Raw genomic sequence first — 21,515 nt, 5'->3', positions numbered from 1 at the left:
CAGTGCTGGCGTTTTTCTAGAGACTTCTGTGAATTAATTAATAATGATAGATTACAATGCTCGACTGCTCCTCCGCAATTGTTGCACATTTGAAGAATTGTTAGTGCTTGAAGAATTTATGAGGAAGGAATTTTTTTAACGCAAAATGTTCCGTTACCTGGATTATTCAAAAGTATTTAAATGTCTTACATTTCAATTTTTCGTTACGAATGAGCTACAACATGCCACTGTATCATGAGTAACTGATGTATATGAGCTTGGTGGTGTCCTTGCTGGGTTTCCTGCCTTCACCCGTACGCATTTTCCATTCTCCGAGTGGAGAATTGATACAAAGTTTCAAATAGCATCTTTAATTGTTTTAACCATTATTTTGTAGTTAAATCATGATAAATGAGTGGCATCGTTTCGAGGTCAAGACTTGTGGGTTGAATAATGAATACAGATACGTCTTTGTGAAGGTAAAGGTCAGCGCAACGTTCATTATCGCAGAATCTTATCCGTGCGATATCGGGTATCTCTCGATGAAGAGAAAAAGTTGATAAATCGATAAAGGACTTTTTTCTCGAGATTTTTTTTTATTTCAATTGCGATAAATAAGCTCGATTTCTTGGAGAAGTGTATCATGACGCGAGGGACACACCTCTCGACATGTTGAAGGTGTGTATCCCCCACTCTTATTTATGCGGAATTCATATTGTGATTTAATTCGCAGCTGTGACTTATGCGCATTTTTATTATAAATAAAAGATCAGGCGCATAGGAGGACCTTGATTGCGAGGCTTGATATGCCCGGTTACACTGGTTAGTTCGTGGCTTCTATTTGTAATTGTAAATGCGGTTGAAATCTGAGGGATCTTGCAAATCATCCGGAACAGATACAATTTAAGGACAAATTCAATTCGTTCAATTGAAATTATTTTTTTAATTCTCCTGTGAATTGTTTTTTCGAGGGCTTCATTTGAAGTAGAAAATCCAAGATTATTGAATAAATGTTGACTTCACCGATATTTTTCGTCCAAGGCTGATAAATTACTGAACCGGGATGTTTTTAGGTGAATCATCAACGTCGCACTAGATTTAATGAGAATGTGTTGCAGTGATGTATTAATTGATAGAGTTTTACCGTTATTACTGGGATAGTTGTCCCTGACAAATTTCTAACAAAAACCAACATCGGGAAGATATCCGTATTGTAGGGTGATGAAACACAGGGGGAAGGATTTTATGAACAGATTGTGGATAAATTAAACGATAAAATTTGCTCTCGAGGTCGAATCCTGAATTATCGTAAAGTACAGTCAATTGATTATTCAAGCTAAAACTGGAATTCTCACTTATGCCTATACAACTTACTTCAATAATTTTATTCCTGGTCTGATAAAAGATATTTCTCACCTTCCTTCAAACTCAAACGGCAAATTACAATGTGCGTCGTTATATCTTAAAATATAAATTCAGAAGGTACTTAACGTATCGATGATAAATGCCAGCTTCTCTCTGCAAATCTTTTCGTTTGGAGTTGATTCTAATTCTGTTTGGACATTTCGTTATCCACATTCCATAAACTCGTATCCTTGGGGATATTTCCAGATTTTTTTTCGTCACGATGATTTTGGAGTATATGATTTTGACAGAATAATTCCTTCATTGGGAATAAGTTTTAGTAATAATTACCATTTGATGCTGAAAAGTGCATTAATTTTCAAAAATTCACGGTCAATTTCGACTGGAGTATATTCATTTCCAAGTAAATTAATGGAGGAAGTGAACATTGACACCGTTAATTAACTCTATCATAAATCGATTCAAAGCTGAGGGCGCAGTGAACTCTCAAATAAATTTTTAATGATAAAATCTTTAGTCTCTCACGCTAAAGACATTCACATTGATTTTTTTTAACGAGTATTTAAATCCAGATGAAGTTTGGGGTCCATTTGATTTTGGGAAATGTGTATTAATTAATATTTAATGAATAATAGATCTCGATCTTCACATTGAGCGATTGGTTGAGAATGGGTAATATTTTTTGTTAGTAAGATTGATATTTAAGGAGAGAATGCGTGCGTTGACGTTTGAGGAGGGACGACAAATCCCTCTCATGAAGGTTGATACAGATCACATAATAATCATAACGACCTCACGACGTTTGTGATACGTTTTTTATTGACGGTAATAAAGCGTACAATGCCTCGTCCTCGGTATCCATAATGTTACATATAAGAAGTGTTCAAAATTACAGGTGACAATGTCACGAGTTTGTCATTTGTAAAGGGGTACGTTCTGTATCAGTTGTGTTTATTTCATCATTTTGACATTCAAATTGAATATCTCCATTTTGGGAGAGACTGAATAATGACATTGAGAAACTTTTAGCCCATTCGTCATTTTTGTTTTTCACGATTCAGAGAATTTTAATTCGTGAAAGTGGGAGATTCTCGTGTTATTCCCCGGAAAATGTACTCTGTCATATATGTATTCCGTTTTTGTGAACATTGGCACTCCCATTTATCGACCAGAGGATGTTTCACACGACGGTCAATGTATTAGGGAATACCTTAAGGTCATAGGTCACGATAAATGTTAAACACGATGAGGTGGTGCATGTTGATGGATAAAGATAATCAGACATAATTGGACTGTTATAATAGAATGACAATTCCAAGCAATGATTGAATCCTTCGAGATTCCCAGAAATAGATAGAGTAATCGAGAAGACCCACCTAAACATCGGTCTATTTATACATCACCACGCCTCTGTATTCCTTCTGATATTTGGATTCTTGTCTCCAATTTCAATCACTAAATTCACATAAAAACCACAATGAACATAAACCTCAGCAGATGCTCCTGAAAGTCTCATAAAAACGACGAGGATTCTCAGATTTTTTTTTTCATTTAACGCAAATGAACAACTGTGAGAATTCGATTGCTCACACTCTGCATCTCCTAAAATGCTCCGGAGAAAAACGTTGACAATGACAAGTAATCAAATATTTTCGGAATTTTCTTAAAAATAGGAGGTCGTTGACAACCGAAAAATTGTTTCGCTGTAAAAAGCTATACAAAATAAAAATTCATTATCCTTCCCCACTTCGATGCCTCCCACTCGCAAGCCTGCTAGGTCTCCCCCACTCATTCGACGACACCTGCCGTCGTCGTCGTCGTCGGCTGAGCGTGCGGACATCGTGCGCCTACCATACCTGCTCCTCCAACCTGACGTATCACACGGCCCACCACACGCGTGGCTAACGTACGTTCAATTCAGCCCGCGTGAAAGACATCAAAGTGCCGAACAAGTGTCTGATTCCATAATTAATTGATCTGCTTGGAAGGATAAAATCAGGAGGGCAGAATGACTGAGTATAACATCCTTTGATCGTTAAACTTAAATTTCATTGTTTGATTCTCCATCTTCTACGCTATGACGCAGAAAATTGACGAGAATTACCAGTGATGAGGATGCTGAAGAGAATCATTAGGTGTCGTCCAAAGGCCAATGAAATTCATCCGCCGATTGTCAGAAAATCTGATAGCAAATAGTGATCTTTGAGCACCTGAGAGTCACGATAATCTTCCATGCGTAGCAATTACACCCATCACCTGTCGCGATGTGTTGTTAATCCTCATTATACTCGTCAAACATACCTGCCTCCCACTTCGCCAAGTCATCTTAAAATCCGTGAGTACATAAGAGACGAGGAATTCAGGCGATTGGCAACAGTAAGGCCGCGTGATCATCAGGTGGATGAAGGGATGTTACCGAAAATAGTGCAAACATTGTGTTGAGTATTATTTGCTCAATTCTATATCTGGTATGTTTCGGTCTACAAAAAACATCGTGTATTGTACTCATTACACTGATCCTCTCAGTCATTTTTTTTTTACAAGCAAGGTCACACTATATCGTTGTAGATCGTGACGTATGATCGTGATACAACAGCAAAAAAAAGTGAGGAGAAACAAATCGGGTGTAAGAACGGAACAAGACAATACGGTGATTTCATTAGTCTAATGAGGATCGTGAGGAGAGTAACTTGGGTGCAGGTCGACGTGGATTGTCGACTGTTTTTCATTGTTGTTTATTGTCTTGGTGATAGCCGTTTGAAGAAGTCTATCAAGAAGAGGAGAATTCGAATTGATGAGCGATAGTACGTCCAAGTGGAATTTTTTTGTTTTTAAATTGGCGAGGAAGCGAAGGAGTCGGCTGATTGAAGTGATGAAAGTGCCGGGTGATTGAGCAATATTTTTTTTAATTGCTGGCAGAAGTGAACGACGAGTGGATAATTATTGTTTATTAGGTGATTTTGTGATTGAGTTGAGGATGAGCGTTGCTGTTGTCAGTGTCACGGACGCCGCTGAGATGGACCCCAAGGATCATTACATTGTGGAAGGGTCTGGTGAGTTTATTTATTTTTTTTTCTCAACTTTTGGAGAATGAGAGGCACTTTTTACGATGGAGATTCTTGGGGAATGGTAATTGGCGGCATCAACCTCCGTTGTTGGCTGAATACATTGTGGCTTCTTCTCCCTTCAATCGTACGATCATAAATGGGGTTGTTAGAAGAGATTCTGCAGACTGGTAATAGCGATGGATCCTAAACCTGCAATTCGAGCGACCGCAGGGAACTGCGTTTTAGGGAATTATCCGATGTATATAATGCACAAGATCTTTTCAATTTGCCGTTGTGAGGTTCAACTATCTCAATTTTAAAATTGGGACGGAACGAAATTTTGAATATGTCTCAAATATTAGGTCGCTATAGTTTTTACTTCTCATTTAAAAGCCAGTCTTTTTACATTCTAAACAGGAATATTTTCAAATGTCCAGTTATATTGTAACTAATCACCATTTTACGATGCATCACCTTGACTTATAATGACTGGGATCGCTTATCACACAAATGTAAGAATACACAACAAAAGTTGGGTGGAATATTTGCGGGAAATGTTGTATTAATCGCGTCTTTCGATGATCCTCTTGGAAAGAATAACCAGCCAATAGTTAAGCCGATTATCCGGTGATATCAAATGCATAATAGAGTGCTATCACATGCATCTTGAATGTTGTTATAGCATTATGTGACTGTTCCGGTGATTCACCTGGAATGATCGTCAATACATCTTGGAATATTTCAATCCACGCTCGTTTGTATTTTTGTTCATCTTATTAGTTGTTGCGTATGATGATTTTATTATGATGAAAATCTGAGATGATTTATCAGTAATCCCTCTGCGACAATACCTTATTATCATACTTGTATGAAGACCACAATTCAAGGAAAAGTCATTCAGGCAATAATTAATTGTTAATAAATAAGTATTACGTTGATCAATTCTTTACAAAACGAACAATGAGATGAAAAAACTTCGCACAAGAAAATATCGCTTTTCCTTGCTGATGTGAAAAATAAAAAGTGGTAATTAAAGGGGTTCAAATTCATTGGAATACATTAGAAAAAATACAATTGAGGAAAATCCCTATGGATATATTGTTAACTAGACATGTAACGTTTTTGCCTGTAATTACCAAGAAGATTTATCAATCGTCACGACTTGTTAATTACAACTGAAATGTACACATCGAACTGAAATAGCCAAAGCCCATAATCTCCGTAAATTCACAAATTACCGAGAGTTATGTTATCAGATACAAATAATTTTTATGATCAGTTTTTATCAAGAATTATCCAACCATTTTAGCCATAAAATGTTTAGTGACATAAGGAGACGACTAATTTACGATGTTTTCTATGCCCCGTAAAAACCAAACTCGCAAAATTGATACTGCCAATATGTGTCTGGAGAGTAAATTTAGAGGTCAAGTTGTACAATCAAACGAGTCATGGGATCGATGAACAGACACCATTTATTAGCTATCTCTATTCCGCTGATATATTCCGTTCTCCTCGAAATACCTGAGGCACCCAAAAACATAAAACGATGAATTGTTTGCGTAGCTGTTTTCATATATTTTGTTTTTGACTGTTTGTCTTCCGTATTCTATTCATCGATTCTGAAGTCGTTCATGACGTTGAGAGGATGCAAAGGAATTACCAATGTCGTAGGATATGTTTTTGACTTGGGGTATCAATAATAGAAACAGTTCGCCACTCACCTTCACTCAATATTATGGACAAAGTTAATAGACGTTCGATGAACGGTTGCAACGTACTTTTAATGGAATCTTATGATCAATCATGGGACCAGATGCTGAAGTGTTTCTATTGTCAGGTGCATTGAACAGAGCGTAATTATTGCGGATTGATAGATCACTGCCGGATGTTGAGAGTCAATGACAAATTGTGAATTTAATTGGAGGAAAAGTGTTGGTGGATTTTTTTTTAAAAACACGGGAAACAAAAATTTAATGAATCGTAACAAGTTGTTAAGTTTGATTAGGTGAAATCACACTGTCAATTTTAATGCAGTGACTCGGTAAATTTAGTTTTCAGACGTTTATGATAATGATAAATACTCAGCAACTTTCGATTTCGTCCAGTGTAATCAAAATACCGGAACGCAATGTTCCTTGCCATTCGTAACTCTACAAGTTCAAGGCCGTTACGCTCCATGGTGCGTCCGTAAATTTTCTCACAGCCACTTCCGCTTCCAGTGTCTATTTACCTACACTGTTTCTCGGATTTAATTACACTTTTCAATGTGTAAATTTTCAAAATTACGATAATGTGAATTCTCTGAAGAATTGATTCTCAAAAAAAAAATATCCGTTGTAAATGACTTCTGGAATTAAATAATTATGTCAATTACGGCCATTTCTATTCTACTTATTTAATTTTTTATTAGAAATTAAAAGTAAATTTCAATGGAAATTTTCTTAAAACTGTAAAAAATTCAAGTAGTTTCAGTGTTTACTATTGTTTCAGTAAATTTTTTTTATCGTTGACTTGAGGAAAAACATTATTGAAGCAACGGAAGAATAAATTTACGACTCACTATGGAGTAATTCAACTGATTTATGTGTCTCGTGTAGTCGATCGAAAATAAAGATTTGTTGCACATAAGAATAGTAATTCACGTGTGTCTAATTGTTGTGGAAAGTAATGAAGGACATAAGGTAGTCTTGGAAGTGCTTCGACATTTCAAGCATTAGTACGTAATTCTGCCAGCCCCTAATTTGTCTGCTTTATTGAAAAACAAATCGTTGATAATTTTAAACAAAGGCGATGAAATTATTCAATTGAGATAAGTTGTTTTGTGCGTCTGTACCAACCGACTAACAAAAGCCAATTTACATATGAATGGACCATTAGCGTTTGAAAACATTCATTTTCCGTAGTCTACTGATATCATAATTATTGGTACGGTTACAATAATCAAATAATCAAATATTAGAAATGGCCACGTGGTTGTTGCTATTAATTGTTGCCCAGCGTGTAAGGTGATCCATAATCTATGAACCGTATAATCGGTGGATAATTGCACAGACGATTGCACAGAATGTCTGGTATTATTAGAGTTAACCTTTTCCTGGAAGAGAAGAGATGTTTTTTTTTTAATTTATAATCAACGTCAAATTCATTGATTCAATCTTGTGTCATTTGTTGCCTAGGTGACAATGTGGGCAGTTAACACCACGTTATTACAACGTTCTTTAATTTAAACCAGGAACTAATTTATAATCTATTTCATACGATTTTTTGATAATAAGATAAGTTGATAGGAATTCCAAATAAACCAGTGATACACGTGATTGTCTCATCAGCATTACCTAACATGTTGAACTTCTGTGATGTATCTCCACTCTTTCGTGAATACGTAGAACGTAATAAAATGGTTTATCACGAGAATTTATTTCATCTGGCTTACCACGATATTCGTAATTGTGTGGCAGTGGTGATGGCATCAGGAACAGGGTAATTTTCATGAAACCCTAACTTACGGAAACGGCAAATCCTTTGATGACGTTTTTCATAGCCACCGCGCCATGTCATGCTCAAAACAATTGAGATTTTCAGCGAAGATTGTGGGAGGTTTCCGGATTTTTAAATTCACGTTGAGAAACCAAAAAAATGCAGGAAAAACTAGTTTTGTAATTGGACGAATCTCCTTTGTAATTGAAGGAAGACACAGTTTACTAATTTTCGACAATTGTGATAATTAAATAAGCGTTGTTTTTCACACATTTATTCGGAGAAAAATTTCATCATGTCAGTCAAATTCACTTGAGATAATTCGAATGAAAATTGTGGGTAGAATTTCGGGCTTTTGTTTGTCTTGGGTATATTTGTTTGGCATAAATATTTCTCTTTTGGTGGAATACTTTATCGTGCAATAAACTTTTTGGTGCTGTCATTCAAATTTATTCCTTCATATTCCAAAAATCGTTATGTAAATAACCAAAATATGTAGTCACTCAATTATTACGTCAAATGTACATTAAATACTGTCACTTTTACACATGAGCTCCGCCTAACTGACTCTATGTGTAAAGTTCAATCAGTGATGCATAAAATCCACATAAAAGGGTTTGGTTTCGCGGAAGTTGTGCGTAAAACCCAGCTAGTGCTTGGGGAAAGTGCACGCAATGTTTTTATGTCTGAACAAAAAGTATTTCTTTAACCTTGTCTAGAGATTGCAGATATATATCGGCAGTTTCAATGTCATTTCAAAAGTTCATGGCTATGTCATCCCAAAAAAAAAAATGAGTTCAGCAACAAATGGGATGGGAAGTGAGAAGGAGGTATCGAGGCCGTGTTTCCGTTTTCGTTTGAGGATCTCTCTCGCAGTATCGATTCCAATAATTCCCCAAGGGTGGCGAACCGATCGCATTCCCCCGACCTTTAATGGCGCAGTGGTGGAATCGTACGATCGCAGAACAGGTTTCACATGAATGGCAAGTGAGGGTACGATTGGACGAAAGAGGGATCGAAGAAATGATTTTGTTTTTATTGAACTACAACAATGTCCGTGATTTTATGAATAAAGCATGAGAATTTCGGCGTTGTTTGAATTCTCGTTGTTCTTGTCATGTGGATGCTGGATAATTGGAGTGATGATTCTGAAGAGCACAAGTGATTAAATCGACTGGCATTCGATTCGGTTTTTAATTTACAGAAGTAATAAGTCGATTAATGTTCATATCCGTGACAACGTTATCTTGTTGATATTCATTTTGGTCAAAGTTCAATGTTCCAATCGATTGTCAAAATTTGTATCGGTCTCTCTTTTTTCGTTAATCCCTCGTGTTAAGTAATTTTGGATGAGTTGAGGAGTTATCATTTGGTTTTTCATTCGCAGACTTGTCAACAAGATAAGTGTCTCGCAGAACCAATATATTTCATCAAATAAAAACCTCGAAGTAAGAACAATGAGGACAAATAGAATGAGATGAGTGGAATGAGCTTTTAATGACTCGTGCTCTGAATGCCCAATGCTATAGCTTCGGCCGAACATCCGGATAAAATTAATTTTATAGCTTTTGAATAGTTCAATTTCAAGCTAGTCTCGTGCTCAGTTGTAAATAAAAGAACAGTTCTGAGAATTATCGTGATTATTTGCGTGAATTTGCAGTTTATGTAGTTTTATGGCATTAAATTCCGTGGAAATATCGTTGTGAAGATGACTTTCCATCAAAATTCATCATTTAAAATCATTAGAACAGTAGATAATTCCGAATGGCCTTCATTAAAAATCCATTTTGAGGGAATTAATTTTTTTTTTAAACTTCTTTTTAATGAGAATTGACTTTCAATTATCATCAAATTGAAAATAGGTGGAACCGTGAATTGAACTTTGGTTGATAAATCGATACCACACGTTTATTTACCAGAGATTTTTATTCACTTTTCAACCCAATTTTGAAATAACATACAATCCCTTTCTCTGCATCCCTCCCACTTTGTTCACCATCCGGAGAAAGTAAATACCTCACTTCTTATCTAAATGACACGTTTGGGTTAATTATCCGTGCAATTGCATGCAACAATCGTAACAAATTGGACAATGAAATATTTCGAGTCTAAGTGGTCAGATCTGACCGACAAAGGGTAGATGACGCTATCCCCATCAAAAATTATTTGCAAATACACGAAGGCATGTCACGTGTCTGACTCACTTTCACTGACGAACCATTACGATCACGTGTGTACTCTTTTTTTTTTCAACACGACGATTTATATGGAATTAAAGCCAACACGACATTTTCGCCATTTCATCTAAAAATTATAACTTAATTGCTTCTTTTTTTTAAAAGATGTTTTGAAATTTATTAGTACAAAAATAACAGAAAAACACGTGCAGAATGACTTATGCTTCCAATGAAAAATAAAGATCAGTTAAGTGCAAAAACTTGTCAAGGAATCTCTATTTCTTCATGTTAGTGTATTCCGTAATTAGGTAAAAATGTTGGGAATTCTAAATGAGTGTGATGCATTATAGCTACGCGCAAATAATTAATTAAGACAAATGTGTTACGTGAGCCCATGGAACATGAGGAGGTTCAATCACCAATGCGTGATCAGTCCTTCCTATTCTGTTATCATGTGACACTAACTTTCTCGTTAACCTCTTGTTTCGTATTTTCCTTCATTAAATCCGGAAGTGGTCCACACGCCAGAGGCCTTTACGTGTCCATGAAATATTATTGAATTCTGAGAAGTTGCTCATCGCGAATGTCATAATGGTTTTTGCAAAATTCGACATTATTCGTTTATAGCATTATAATTATTGATAATGCTGAAGTACACCTGTGGAATAATTTATTTTATTTTTCTGCTTTGACTCTTTTTTGCTATTTTCAAAATATTTATAATTTCGTGATATTTTGTCCGAGTTATTACGTGATAATGCAGCATAAAAATGAACGAACAAGTTCCTCTATTAAAAAATATTTTCCCGTTCGAGTATTATGAAACATTTTTCGTCAGTAGCTTGTTTTGTCAAACGTAGGGTAGACTTAGGAATATTCCAAGTTCATCATTGCTCTTATTTCTGGATTATTTTGAGGGCGACCAAAAAGTTTGAATGAAAGTGATGGCATATCCATGCGATCTCATATTATTTAACAGAGAATGCTTGATCACTCATCCAGATGTCGATCTTGTCATTTTGATCATATCATTTTATTCTCTTTCATTTTATCCTCTTTCATTTTAGTTCATGGGACTGATGGGGCATTACCTGATGTATTCTAATTCATTGGTCTACTTCACAATACACGTTCCATTTCGCCCTGCCATCGCGTTTGTGGATTTCGTTGAAAGCTCTCAATATGATTAAATTTTTTATACTCGAGATTCATTGACGTGACGTTCGTGACCTTAACGCGTTGAAAAATGCTTAAAATATACAACGTGGATTTTAACTCCTCCTGAATGAATAAATGAATAGCTAATGATATGAAATAATATGCATGAATCACTCACTAATTATGCGCGTTGAGCGTTGCCTTCTCCAGTTTAAAATGTCTCTTGCTTCGACCATTTTTGCGATACGGTGTCTTGAAAAGTTGTATTTTATGAACAAACAGTGAACGCGTTGGAATTCCCGAAACTAACAGGAGTAATTTACAATAAAAAGTAATTTTCATTATGTAATGCATCTCCTGAGTTATTGGACGTGTACAATATCTTTTTCTTCTGTATCATGATCACATTGGTTGTGACAGTTTGACACCTCTACCCGGGTTTTCTAGTTCGACTCAGTTTGTCGTCGTATTAAAGGAATCTTTAGATTTTTTTCTTGTTCACCTCACTTGTTATTTCAATTTTGCGATAACGTATCATATTTAATCAGAGCAAAATGTGTTATCAGTCATTGAAGTCGTGTATATTATTTTTATTAGTAATACAACTACGTCTAGATCATCATTACAAAATTGTTAGAATAATTTCTCATTGTTATGGTTATATTTGATAATTACAAGACGTGGGAGACTCATGGGGGAATTACTCATTAAAATTAATAAAGTACATATCTTATTTACTGCAAAAAACATCCTCAGTGGTGGCTCGTGTTGTGATTGCACACAGTGCAAATTATTTATTCATCAATTCCTCTCTGTGCTTCGAGATAAAGAAAAAAAAATCAGTGAATATTACTCACATATCAAGAGTCAAATGTGAAGATTGAAATAAAAGAGAAGATCGATTATTGCTCCCCTACAGTGTGATAACATTTTCACTGCGACAACAAGTTTTTCCGTCAACGATTTTTAGATAAAAAAAAAACATTGATTGATTGTGAAGTGACCTTCTTGAATGTTTTTTGGGCCCTTAAAAAATTTCTAGTAATTAGTTTATACCAGATTGAACCAACTACAACGCATTATCTACGAAATCAAATTGACAAATGAGGGATAGATTAAACACTCAGTGGTCATTGTTGAGCCCTTAATGGCTACACATTATTTATGACCCATATCAGCTCGATAATCGAAGATAATCACTGGCCAAACGAAATATTTGATTCAAGATCTTCACATTCTTATGTCCGATTACGTTAGAATAAAATGTGGGGTCATTTCCGTTTTACGAGTCAGGGAATTCCCGTGGTTTTGTGGTAATTCCTCGTTATCATTTTGATTCGATGACAATAACACGGGTTGGAAATAAACCGGTGGTTTGGAATAGGGCCACATACGCTGCTATTATTACTCTCATTGTGATGATAGACTCGAATCCGGTATGTTTCTAATTCACAGCAGACGAGGTTACGCTCATTTTTCAGTTTTTTATGACCCAAAAACACCGGACATATAGTTTTTCGAGTCCATTCATACGTTTGTATGATTTCCTTTAATTTTACGTTACGCAGAGATGAATTTTTTAAAAAAATTCTTGGTCCTGGTATGATAAAAGAGGTATGAAAGTACTGCCAGAGAAAAATTGACTAGTAAAAAAAATAATAGATTAGCCTAATAGGCAAAGTATGAATTTGTTTGTTTGTGAGAATTTTGCAGAAACATTCTCAGAAATCCGGAATAATTTTACTTAACAACACTAGACTTTTTAAAAAATTTTCTCCATGTAAACACCTTTTTGCCAAATACTTTGTACAATGCAAGAGCTGTTCCCACTTATTAATAATATCTCGTGTACTATCAAAACACAAAGGAGTGTGAGAGTAAAATTGGAATTTCGTCTCAAGTATTGGATTTATTGCCACACTGGCAATGTCAATTTCCACATGGAACTTGAGATACCTGGTTTTATCTCGACATTGATTTTATCGAATAAACTATGCTCAGACGAAAACAAATTCATCTCATGTCTCAATTTTGTGTGATTATGTAATAAAAAACAGTTGCTCAGACGGATGGGTTTTTCCACGGTAAATCCTGGAGGTATTTTGTACGAATTTAATTTTCAATTGTGATATTTATGCGCATTTAACCGTCAGTCACGAAAATATCCCACACGTGTCCGTCTGTCTGCAAATTCTGATTCGAAAATTTCCGAGAAAGTTTGTTGATATACTGTATGTTCATCTACATGACGATTACAGCAATAGCTATCAAATCTCTGACGCATCTCTCCTTCATTAATGACGCAATATGAATCTAATTACGTCGTTGTAGATCAGCGTCACAGCAGCCCATCCACCTCACTTATTTTTAGTTGTTACTCGTTCGACCTGACATACAGTGAAAATGTATCGTCACGCTGAGTCGAGCCACAGCTTGGCAGGGCTTTTATGTCCTCACTTGATATATCACAATGGCACTTCCAACAACGAATAAATATTGTAATTTTAAATTTCCATTGCTCCACGTTTTTACCATTAAATCTGAAAGAGACTGGATAATAGATAACAGATCATCAGCAATGCACGACATTAAAAAAATGACAGTATGAGTGTTTCATAGAATGAGTCCTTGGTGCAGCCTTGTTGGCACTATGTGGAAAAGCTATCTCTCAGCTAGATCGTTATAATTTTCAAGTTAACTGAGACAATCCGTGGAAAACTTGTTGGATAATTGCCAACAGTCTGTCTATATCAGGTGTCTCGTCCAAGTTCGTGACCTTTATAACTTGGCAGTAAAATTAAATTTTTAACATCCTCAGTTCTTGAAATAACATACATGTGGATAATAATGGGGATTTTGTTTGTCGATGTTTTCGTTTTTAGCAGTTAACAATATTTTCTATAATTCTCGTGCAACGGGTACTATTTGGGAAGGAGTTGTGACACGTATTTGTTTCTCTTCGATTTCAACATAAGATTATGGTTTCAATGTTTGCTCGAAAATCTAGTATACGCGTGGCTGGCCTTCTCTATACTATCTGATTTAGTCATTATCCTGTTGAAATGAGATGTTATTGCAGATCGTGTGCCTCAAACATCAAAGACGAAGTAAATATGTAAATATGTCAATCATTTCTTGCAAAATGTGTCTAGCACTCTTGTTGAAGTCCGTGTTACTGTTAATTTCTGTTTCTCTTCGATCACATATCGTTTTAGAAAAACAATTGTAATTCAGGGTTAGTTGATTCATAATTTCCAGAAGGGAGAAGTTAATAGAGGGGGAGGAATATAGGAATAAATTAAACTGAATTTCCCTCGTTCCTGTTTATGTTCATGAAACAGTTTACGAATTCACAGTTTTCACGTATTTTTCTATACAATTTGAATTTTTAAAATCTATCCCAACTTCCGAATAAATTTAATCCTAAAATTTCTAACACTGCGGTTGAGAAGGAATGCTAATCAATTAAAAAATGCAGTGTTATCTATTATTGTCCAGATTAGGTATCATTCTTCTGCGGATAATTGACGTCCTTGTACCACTTGCAATTTCTCAATTTTTTCAACTCCTTTAGTACAAACAAAGGAAATATTAATTAATAAACGGATTAATGCCAGACTACAAAATTGACCTGGTTCTTGATACTTTGTCATCCAAATCGGTTGTGTTGTGAATCGACACAGAATTGACCTCCAAAGTCATCGACGGCTACTTACGTGACTCAATCGACACTTTATCACACATGCTCCTGCCTCAATTGTAGATATATGTTGGAATACTACAATGCAACGCAGATGCAATGGAATCCACCAATGCGATAAAATATTATAACAAATTTAGTGAAGCACGTATAGCTTTAACTGCCCCTACTATACGCGTGTTGAAACAGCACAGATAAATTCACTCTCAATTCAGATAGAAATTGCATTGATTGACTTGATGGGACGATATGGGGGTGCGACGGGTATAATGGGGTAGTGATACTAAAAATTCTCAGAAAGAAAAGATAAGTTAGTACAATCGAATTAGTGACTTCAAGGGCCCCGTTATTGAATGCAGGTGCATTCCAACTTGATTTCAATCCATGCGATTGTATCGATCGTGTGTTATCATTTGCGATAAGAAATTATGAAATTCATCAATGGTTTTCCTCAGTTAAAAAAATTTTTTTTTCTTTACACAATTGTTTTAGAATTTTTAGGAGGTAATTTATTTCTGTTTCTTGAGGTACAGTCTTATTAACTACTTCTCATCGATCGTTGTTTTTTTTGCAATTATCAGCAGCTTAACAACGAAAATGGAGGTCTAAATTTGACATATCTTTTATAGATGTTTTTCCAGGTATCAAAAAATGTCTGAATAAAATGAAAATCCGAATTATTCTAATCTTCCCTCGAATAAAAAATCCAACGAACGCGATCATCTTAAATTGAATTTAAATACACAGCGTTGAGAATTCAAATGTCAACGAGTGGTTGACATTTAAAAAAAATTCGAGCAGTATTTGGTATTTGAAAAATATGCAAAAATATGCAGAAGATAAAATTCATATATTTGTATTTGTTGTGCCCGCGCACAACTGTGCGACAGTTGATAAATTCACGATTCTATTAGATCTATAGGTTAATTGACATAGTATATGACTTGATACGGGGGAAAAATTAATGGCAATTGCCCCCGCTACCGTAGGGTCAAGCTGCACCATCATCAGGCCCAAGTGTAAGAGATCACCTCCCCCAGTGGTATTCTCCATAAACTCGTGGGCGTAAAAATTTGCTTCTTCACATTCGTCAATGTGGCTTTACTACAACAAAAACAAGACAACACCCGTTAGTTAATCTTCTGAACTAACATTAATAACATTGTGACTTGTGCGTCGCGTACATTAACCTACTGGGTTTACGAAATAGTTGAAATAGGAAAAAAAAAATCAGTCGTTCGCGTTCTTGAAAATGTGGAAGTGAAAGGTGGAGAATTGTCGAGATTATTCGTTGCTGATGCAGGTATGGGCTATAAATCGGGTGAGTAGCTGTGCGATGTTTCCCGTGACCTCGTGGAAAAATTATGACAAACTGGGTGTTAATGTTTATCGATTAACTTACTGAGGTCGAGTGCACGTCAATGCACTCATAATCTCTGATAAAATGTCCCATTTTTTATGCTATCGTGAATGACGCGAAGGTCTGGGTTCTTCCCACATGTTGGTATGTCAAGTCATTATCTCTGCTTATGCCACTGGCACTTGCTCATTGTAGAGTTTCATTAATATTGTCAATGAAAAAAATGGGTAAAAAAATTACTACAATCAGAGACTGTTTTCATGAATTGCAATCTTCTGACGTGCAACGAAATTCAATCATGACATGTGGCTGTAATTCTCCGTGAAAGGAGTACAAGTTGTTTTGACATTCTTGGCAGCAAATAAAATTTTGGAAAGACCGTCATTATCACAATTAATTACCTGCCCTGCGGTTATCACTGGGTGATGTTACGCTGGTTATCTTTTTATTTAATTATTGCACTGTAGTGCTAGGTTTCTTGACAATTGCTATAGTTTATGGATGGAAAAATGAAAAATAGTGCGGATGGTAAACACTCGACAGAGCTGACAATTTCCACGATTGCTTCAAGTATTCAGATGCTACTACAATGAAGGACGCAACCCCTCTCTCTCTATCTTATTATCTAATCTTTGCTTCTCCTACCTTGTTGTATCTTATTTTCAATCTACACGTAAAATCTAAAGCGATGAATGATAGATTGTTCAGTGTCTTGATGATGGCCGACAGGCACTCTTGATTTTAAATGTGAAAATTGTCACGGACGCACGGGAAAACATTTTTTTCTTTCTTGAATATTTGTAGAAAGAAAAATTTTGGGACCGTTGGCGTAAATACAGGAGTGGAATTTCTTGATGAAATTTTTATACACTCCGTTGCTGTCGATGTGATTGTCATCAGCCCTGTGATTGATTAGATGAGAGAGTAAAGTTTAAGAGAAAAATTAATTCGACTGAACTTTGAGTATTTCAAAGTTATTTGCAAACTATTCAGTGTTTTTGTGTCAAATGAGGATCGATAGTTACTGGGCGATCAGTGAATCGCATAAAAAAATAGAAATAAAAGTATTTATAACAGAAGGTGAAAGACCAAGGTGACGATCCCATTAAAAAATCTGAACCAGAGGAAATTCCAAAATTTATCTGTGATATAAATCTCAATAAAATTGCAACAGTATTGTCACTCACTTGTCAATCAGTTACCGTCATAATTCCGACTCTCTCGTTATTTATGATCGTGGGATTAACAAGACAATAGCGTGATTTGTGCTAAAACTGCTATGTTGGAATTATCGGTTCAGCATACAGACATTGGTATGTATTCTATCCAATTTCTCATCAATCGATCATGATAAATAAACGTGGTCCATTACATCACAATGTTTCATCATTGTTTTTTCAGTCTGATCTTTAAAAAAATCGTAGCGAGTTTGTTGACCTCTGATACGTGGCGCTTGACTACGGTGAGGTCCGATAATTAATCTCTAATAATATAGATTCAATCGCTATGATTGTAAATCCTATTTCCAGTTAAATACACGAAGGTCCCAAGGGTTCTATTCAATTGCATTTCAAAAGAACATGTTGAATATTCTCTAATAATTTTGTTGTATCAAGTAACAAATGTGTGAGTTCATCTACTAGTAGTTGTTGGCTACTTATCTCGATACATGCGTTCGATAAAACCTCAGCTGCAAAGTTCCACTTGACTTCGAGTGGAATAAAATCTGTACACTCTGCCCATGTATTAATTAGTATCCCATTCCGACAATTAAATCTTATCACCACTCTATCATAGTGAATCTATCTCTGGGGTCAATTTGTTCGGATTAATCCTAACCGCCTTTGGTATCGCTGTGTGAATCTTCCAGTTGTATAACTATTTCTTCACCAATTATATAAAGTTCAATGTATTTCAAATAACGTTCGTTCTTACTTGAATTTGCTAATTGCGATGATGTGAATAGCATCACGTCCTCGTACTGAATTCCTACAATTGGCATTTGGGATGAATTTCACGTACAATGAGAAAAACTTAGTCATGCGAAATTCTTGTCATTGCTGTCAAAAAACACCAGTAACATACATTCAAGGAATTTTTTTTGCTCACTCAATTCATGTTGATTATCATCAAACGATACGTCATCCTCGATTCTCTGCCTCTTTCTCTGCATCTCAAAGAAAAATATCACAATTTGTACCGACAAGGAGCTAACGCTGAGTTAACAATTATCCTCACTTGGGTTATTTACATCAGTTATTTAACGATATTTTTTAATAAATAAATTAACAATCAAGACTATGTTTGGGGTTGATTTTTAACTGTTTAATGAAGCTTTTAACATGACATTTGTCTTATAAAAAGTTCCGAGGGTGATTTCAAAATTGACTTTAATACTCGGTTGCGACGGAGTACTACTGTCCATCTGTAATAATAATTCATTCAGAGATAATTACGCAGCTCCAAGAATTGAGAACAAATGTCATGTTTATGGAAAAAGTCTTATATAATCCCCGTCCTACCCGAATGATTTATTCTTATTTTTTTCTTTCCCTTAATTTATTTGAAAAAAATAAAAAATTATTATAACGAACTATTTGATTTTAATTAACGTTTAATCGCAATGAAGATTTCAATCGTGAAGATAAATCGCTTGTTACTCCAATCAGTTATCCAAGAAAAACGATGCACGAGTGATTCTACCAGTGGGAAACGTAAAACTATTGCTCAGTTATTTTTTTATCTTATCGGTTTGGAAAGTGTAGAGTCTACATCTTCGAACATTACGGAAAATAACACGTAATTTTCGGTGTCCTCGGTGGAGGCTATTTTCCAAATTGCTCAAGTTCTGGGTCACATTTGAACTTCGGACTGTTCATGGAGAGGATAATAAATACGAGGAAACGATGTTATGCAGGAATTTCAAGCCAATAGTGGTTGAGTTTTGTGAATAGATATATCTACTTACTCTTGGGTCTTTATCATTGTCTTTTACTGTGATAAGATGGAGAAGGAAGAGGAACTCATTGGAATGTCAGGAAAATTTCCGTTCTGAAATAATATTGATGACTTATTTTTCAATCACCTTATCATTTGCATGAGACAATTGTGCTTAAAATTAATTATTGAATAAAAGGTAATACACACGTGGCACACGTGGCAAATTTACTAGTCGATAAATCTGTCAGGCACATTTTCCAAATGAGGAAACTGGCTGCAGGAATATTTTAAGTTTCATTCTCCTGGTGTTGATTGAAGGATGGAGTGATCTTTGGATTGATATTCCATGGAAATTCATGGATTACCATGGAATATCGTAGAAAGTTCATGACTTTGTGCGGAGGAAGGTCAACATGACCGTGGAGAAATTAAATGAAAGAATGGAATTCCTGAGATTCTTATAGTTCATGAAGCACTTACTTATTTTTTATGGGTAATTAATTGTTATTGTTTTTTTACTTTCAGCACTTTCCACGGCCGCCGAGGATGTGCGCGACGGCATTCAGACACCTGACAATGACACTGGTGAGTCATAAAATGTGGATATCGTTTTTTAATCTTTATTGTGAGTTGAAGGGAGATTAAGTGAATTGTGGAAAGTTTAGACAAAAAACAGGTTAATACATACATAATGATATTTATTTACTTGAATTGCATTTCGAGAAAGTGTTTAACTCATGTAAGATCTATTGAATTTGAAGTTATGACATGTTACGGAGATAATTATATTGAGGAATTGCATTAGTCATTTCCCGTTAATTCTTATTGTATTCGCAGAAAATTAATCTCCTTTCACTGAATCGTTCGGGAACCGTAGATTAAGACGAGCAGATATTATCTGTCTTCGATTGGGGATCACATACCTGATTTACTAATCGATTATCAATATGCGAAAAACAACGGATTAAAACATCATTTGTTATTCTTGATGGTTGCTCATCTCTATTTCATTTGACACATGAACAAATGGAGAAATTTTCTGCATTCTTTTTGATTTCAGTAATAACAGAAAACAAGTTTTTACCGATTCTCCAGTTTATCAAAAGAGAAAAGTAGGATGATATACTGGGATAATCTGTAATTCCCCAATAGGCCTTTCTATTTGAGAAATCTAAGAAATCTCTGCTTATCAAACTGGAAACTTTCGAGAAGAATAACGAAGAATTTTAATGGTTGTTGACATAGCCCCATGTTTCTAGAGAACTGAACATAAAAAACAAAATCAGAAAAAATGAAGATGTTTAAATGTTAACGTATTTTGTGTAAATGTCGTTGGTGGGAAAAAATTGGAGAATCTAAAGGAAAAATGTCTGAATGCGCTGCATTTACTATAACTTTTATACATTTTTCCAGTCTTAAAAAAACTGAAACTTAAGGGTTTCTGGACATTTTTTTAATTAAAAGCACTCTCCTGGCGTCTAAAAAAATTAATTATTGTGGAGAATCCCGGGAATGATAAATCTCTCTTGAAAACGCGTATCAGTTGGCGATTTTTTTTGCCGATTTCATAAGAAAGTTATTTACGAAATTGATTCGAAAAATTATGAGTTTCGAGGCAATTACACCTCCAGACAAAGGCGCGGCATTCAAATGACAATGAGTTTTATGGAAAAAATAGGAGTTGGATTATGAAATTAAGAGAGAAAACACTCGACCGGTTAACATCTCAAAACATACTTTAGTACCACTTTATATTTCGAAAAACATTCAATAAAAATTTTTTGACACCCGTAGGCGATGAGACTAAATTCCATCGATCCGGTAAATAGAATCACTAGCCAAAACACATTCAAATGGAATTTAAATATTTATTTGAAAATGGGAAAATCATGTGCCTAACGAATGACCTGGCACTCCCAGATCGTTTTATCCTTTTTCTGCCTCGATATCGCACACGAGGCAAATTGACTTTTCTTCCGCGATTTGAACGATATGTTATCAGAGGAAATTCCATATCGCTCTGCTTTACCAGCCGATCTTTATCCAGTCCAGGATATAAAAAAATCCGTACCGGTTATCACCCGAGTAATCGCTGGAACGAAGCTGTCCGCAAGGCGGCTCCACCGATCACGCACACGATCTGCCACCTGTTCCTCAATTACCGATTCAACAGGTGGTTGTTTATCGATTTTTCTCGCTATCTCAGATGAGGGTCATACAACTCGAGGAGTAAAATTTCTGGCGGGTCAAGTTATCGACAAAGCTATTACCGACTATACTTTTTTACGCTCATAATTTATAAATCTCAA

At 35.4% G+C, this 21,515-nt stretch overlaps 1 protein-coding gene and 1 long non-coding RNA gene across 7 annotated transcripts in view; one reads left to right on the top strand and one right to left on the bottom strand.

The window, feature by feature from the left end:
• LOC135169419 (uncharacterized) overlaps positions 1-21,515 on the top strand; it is a 58,332-nt gene that overhangs the window by 7,523 nt on the left and 29,294 nt on the right. For 2 of the 6 annotated variants that reach the window (XM_064134459.1, XM_064134442.1), the window contains exon 2: positions 19,732-19,791. In XM_064134459.1, coding sequence (XP_063990529.1) covers positions 19,732-19,791 — 60 coding nt within the window. Of the gene's footprint in view, positions 1-3,205; positions 4,398-17,421; positions 17,580-19,731; positions 19,792-21,515 lie in introns of those variants that run through there. The other 4 variants (XM_064134450.1, XM_064134468.1, XM_064134475.1 and 1 more) reach the window with 4 other exon arrangements.
• On the bottom strand, positions 15,388-20,570 carry LOC135169475 (uncharacterized). The gene is made up of 3 exons (XR_010300208.1): positions 19,414-20,570; positions 19,235-19,317; positions 15,388-16,010 (listed from the first exon to the last, which is right to left on the bottom strand). It is a non-coding gene; the product is annotated as an uncharacterized LOC135169475 (long non-coding RNA).

This window comes from Diachasmimorpha longicaudata, chromosome 1 (assembly GCF_034640455.1).
Source record: "Diachasmimorpha longicaudata isolate KC_UGA_2023 chromosome 1, iyDiaLong2, whole genome shotgun sequence".
Taxonomy (NCBI): Eukaryota; Metazoa; Arthropoda; class Insecta; order Hymenoptera; family Braconidae; genus Diachasmimorpha; species Diachasmimorpha longicaudata.
Note: the sequence above shows the minus strand (reverse complement) of the source record. Positions and strands in the feature narration are given on the sequence as shown.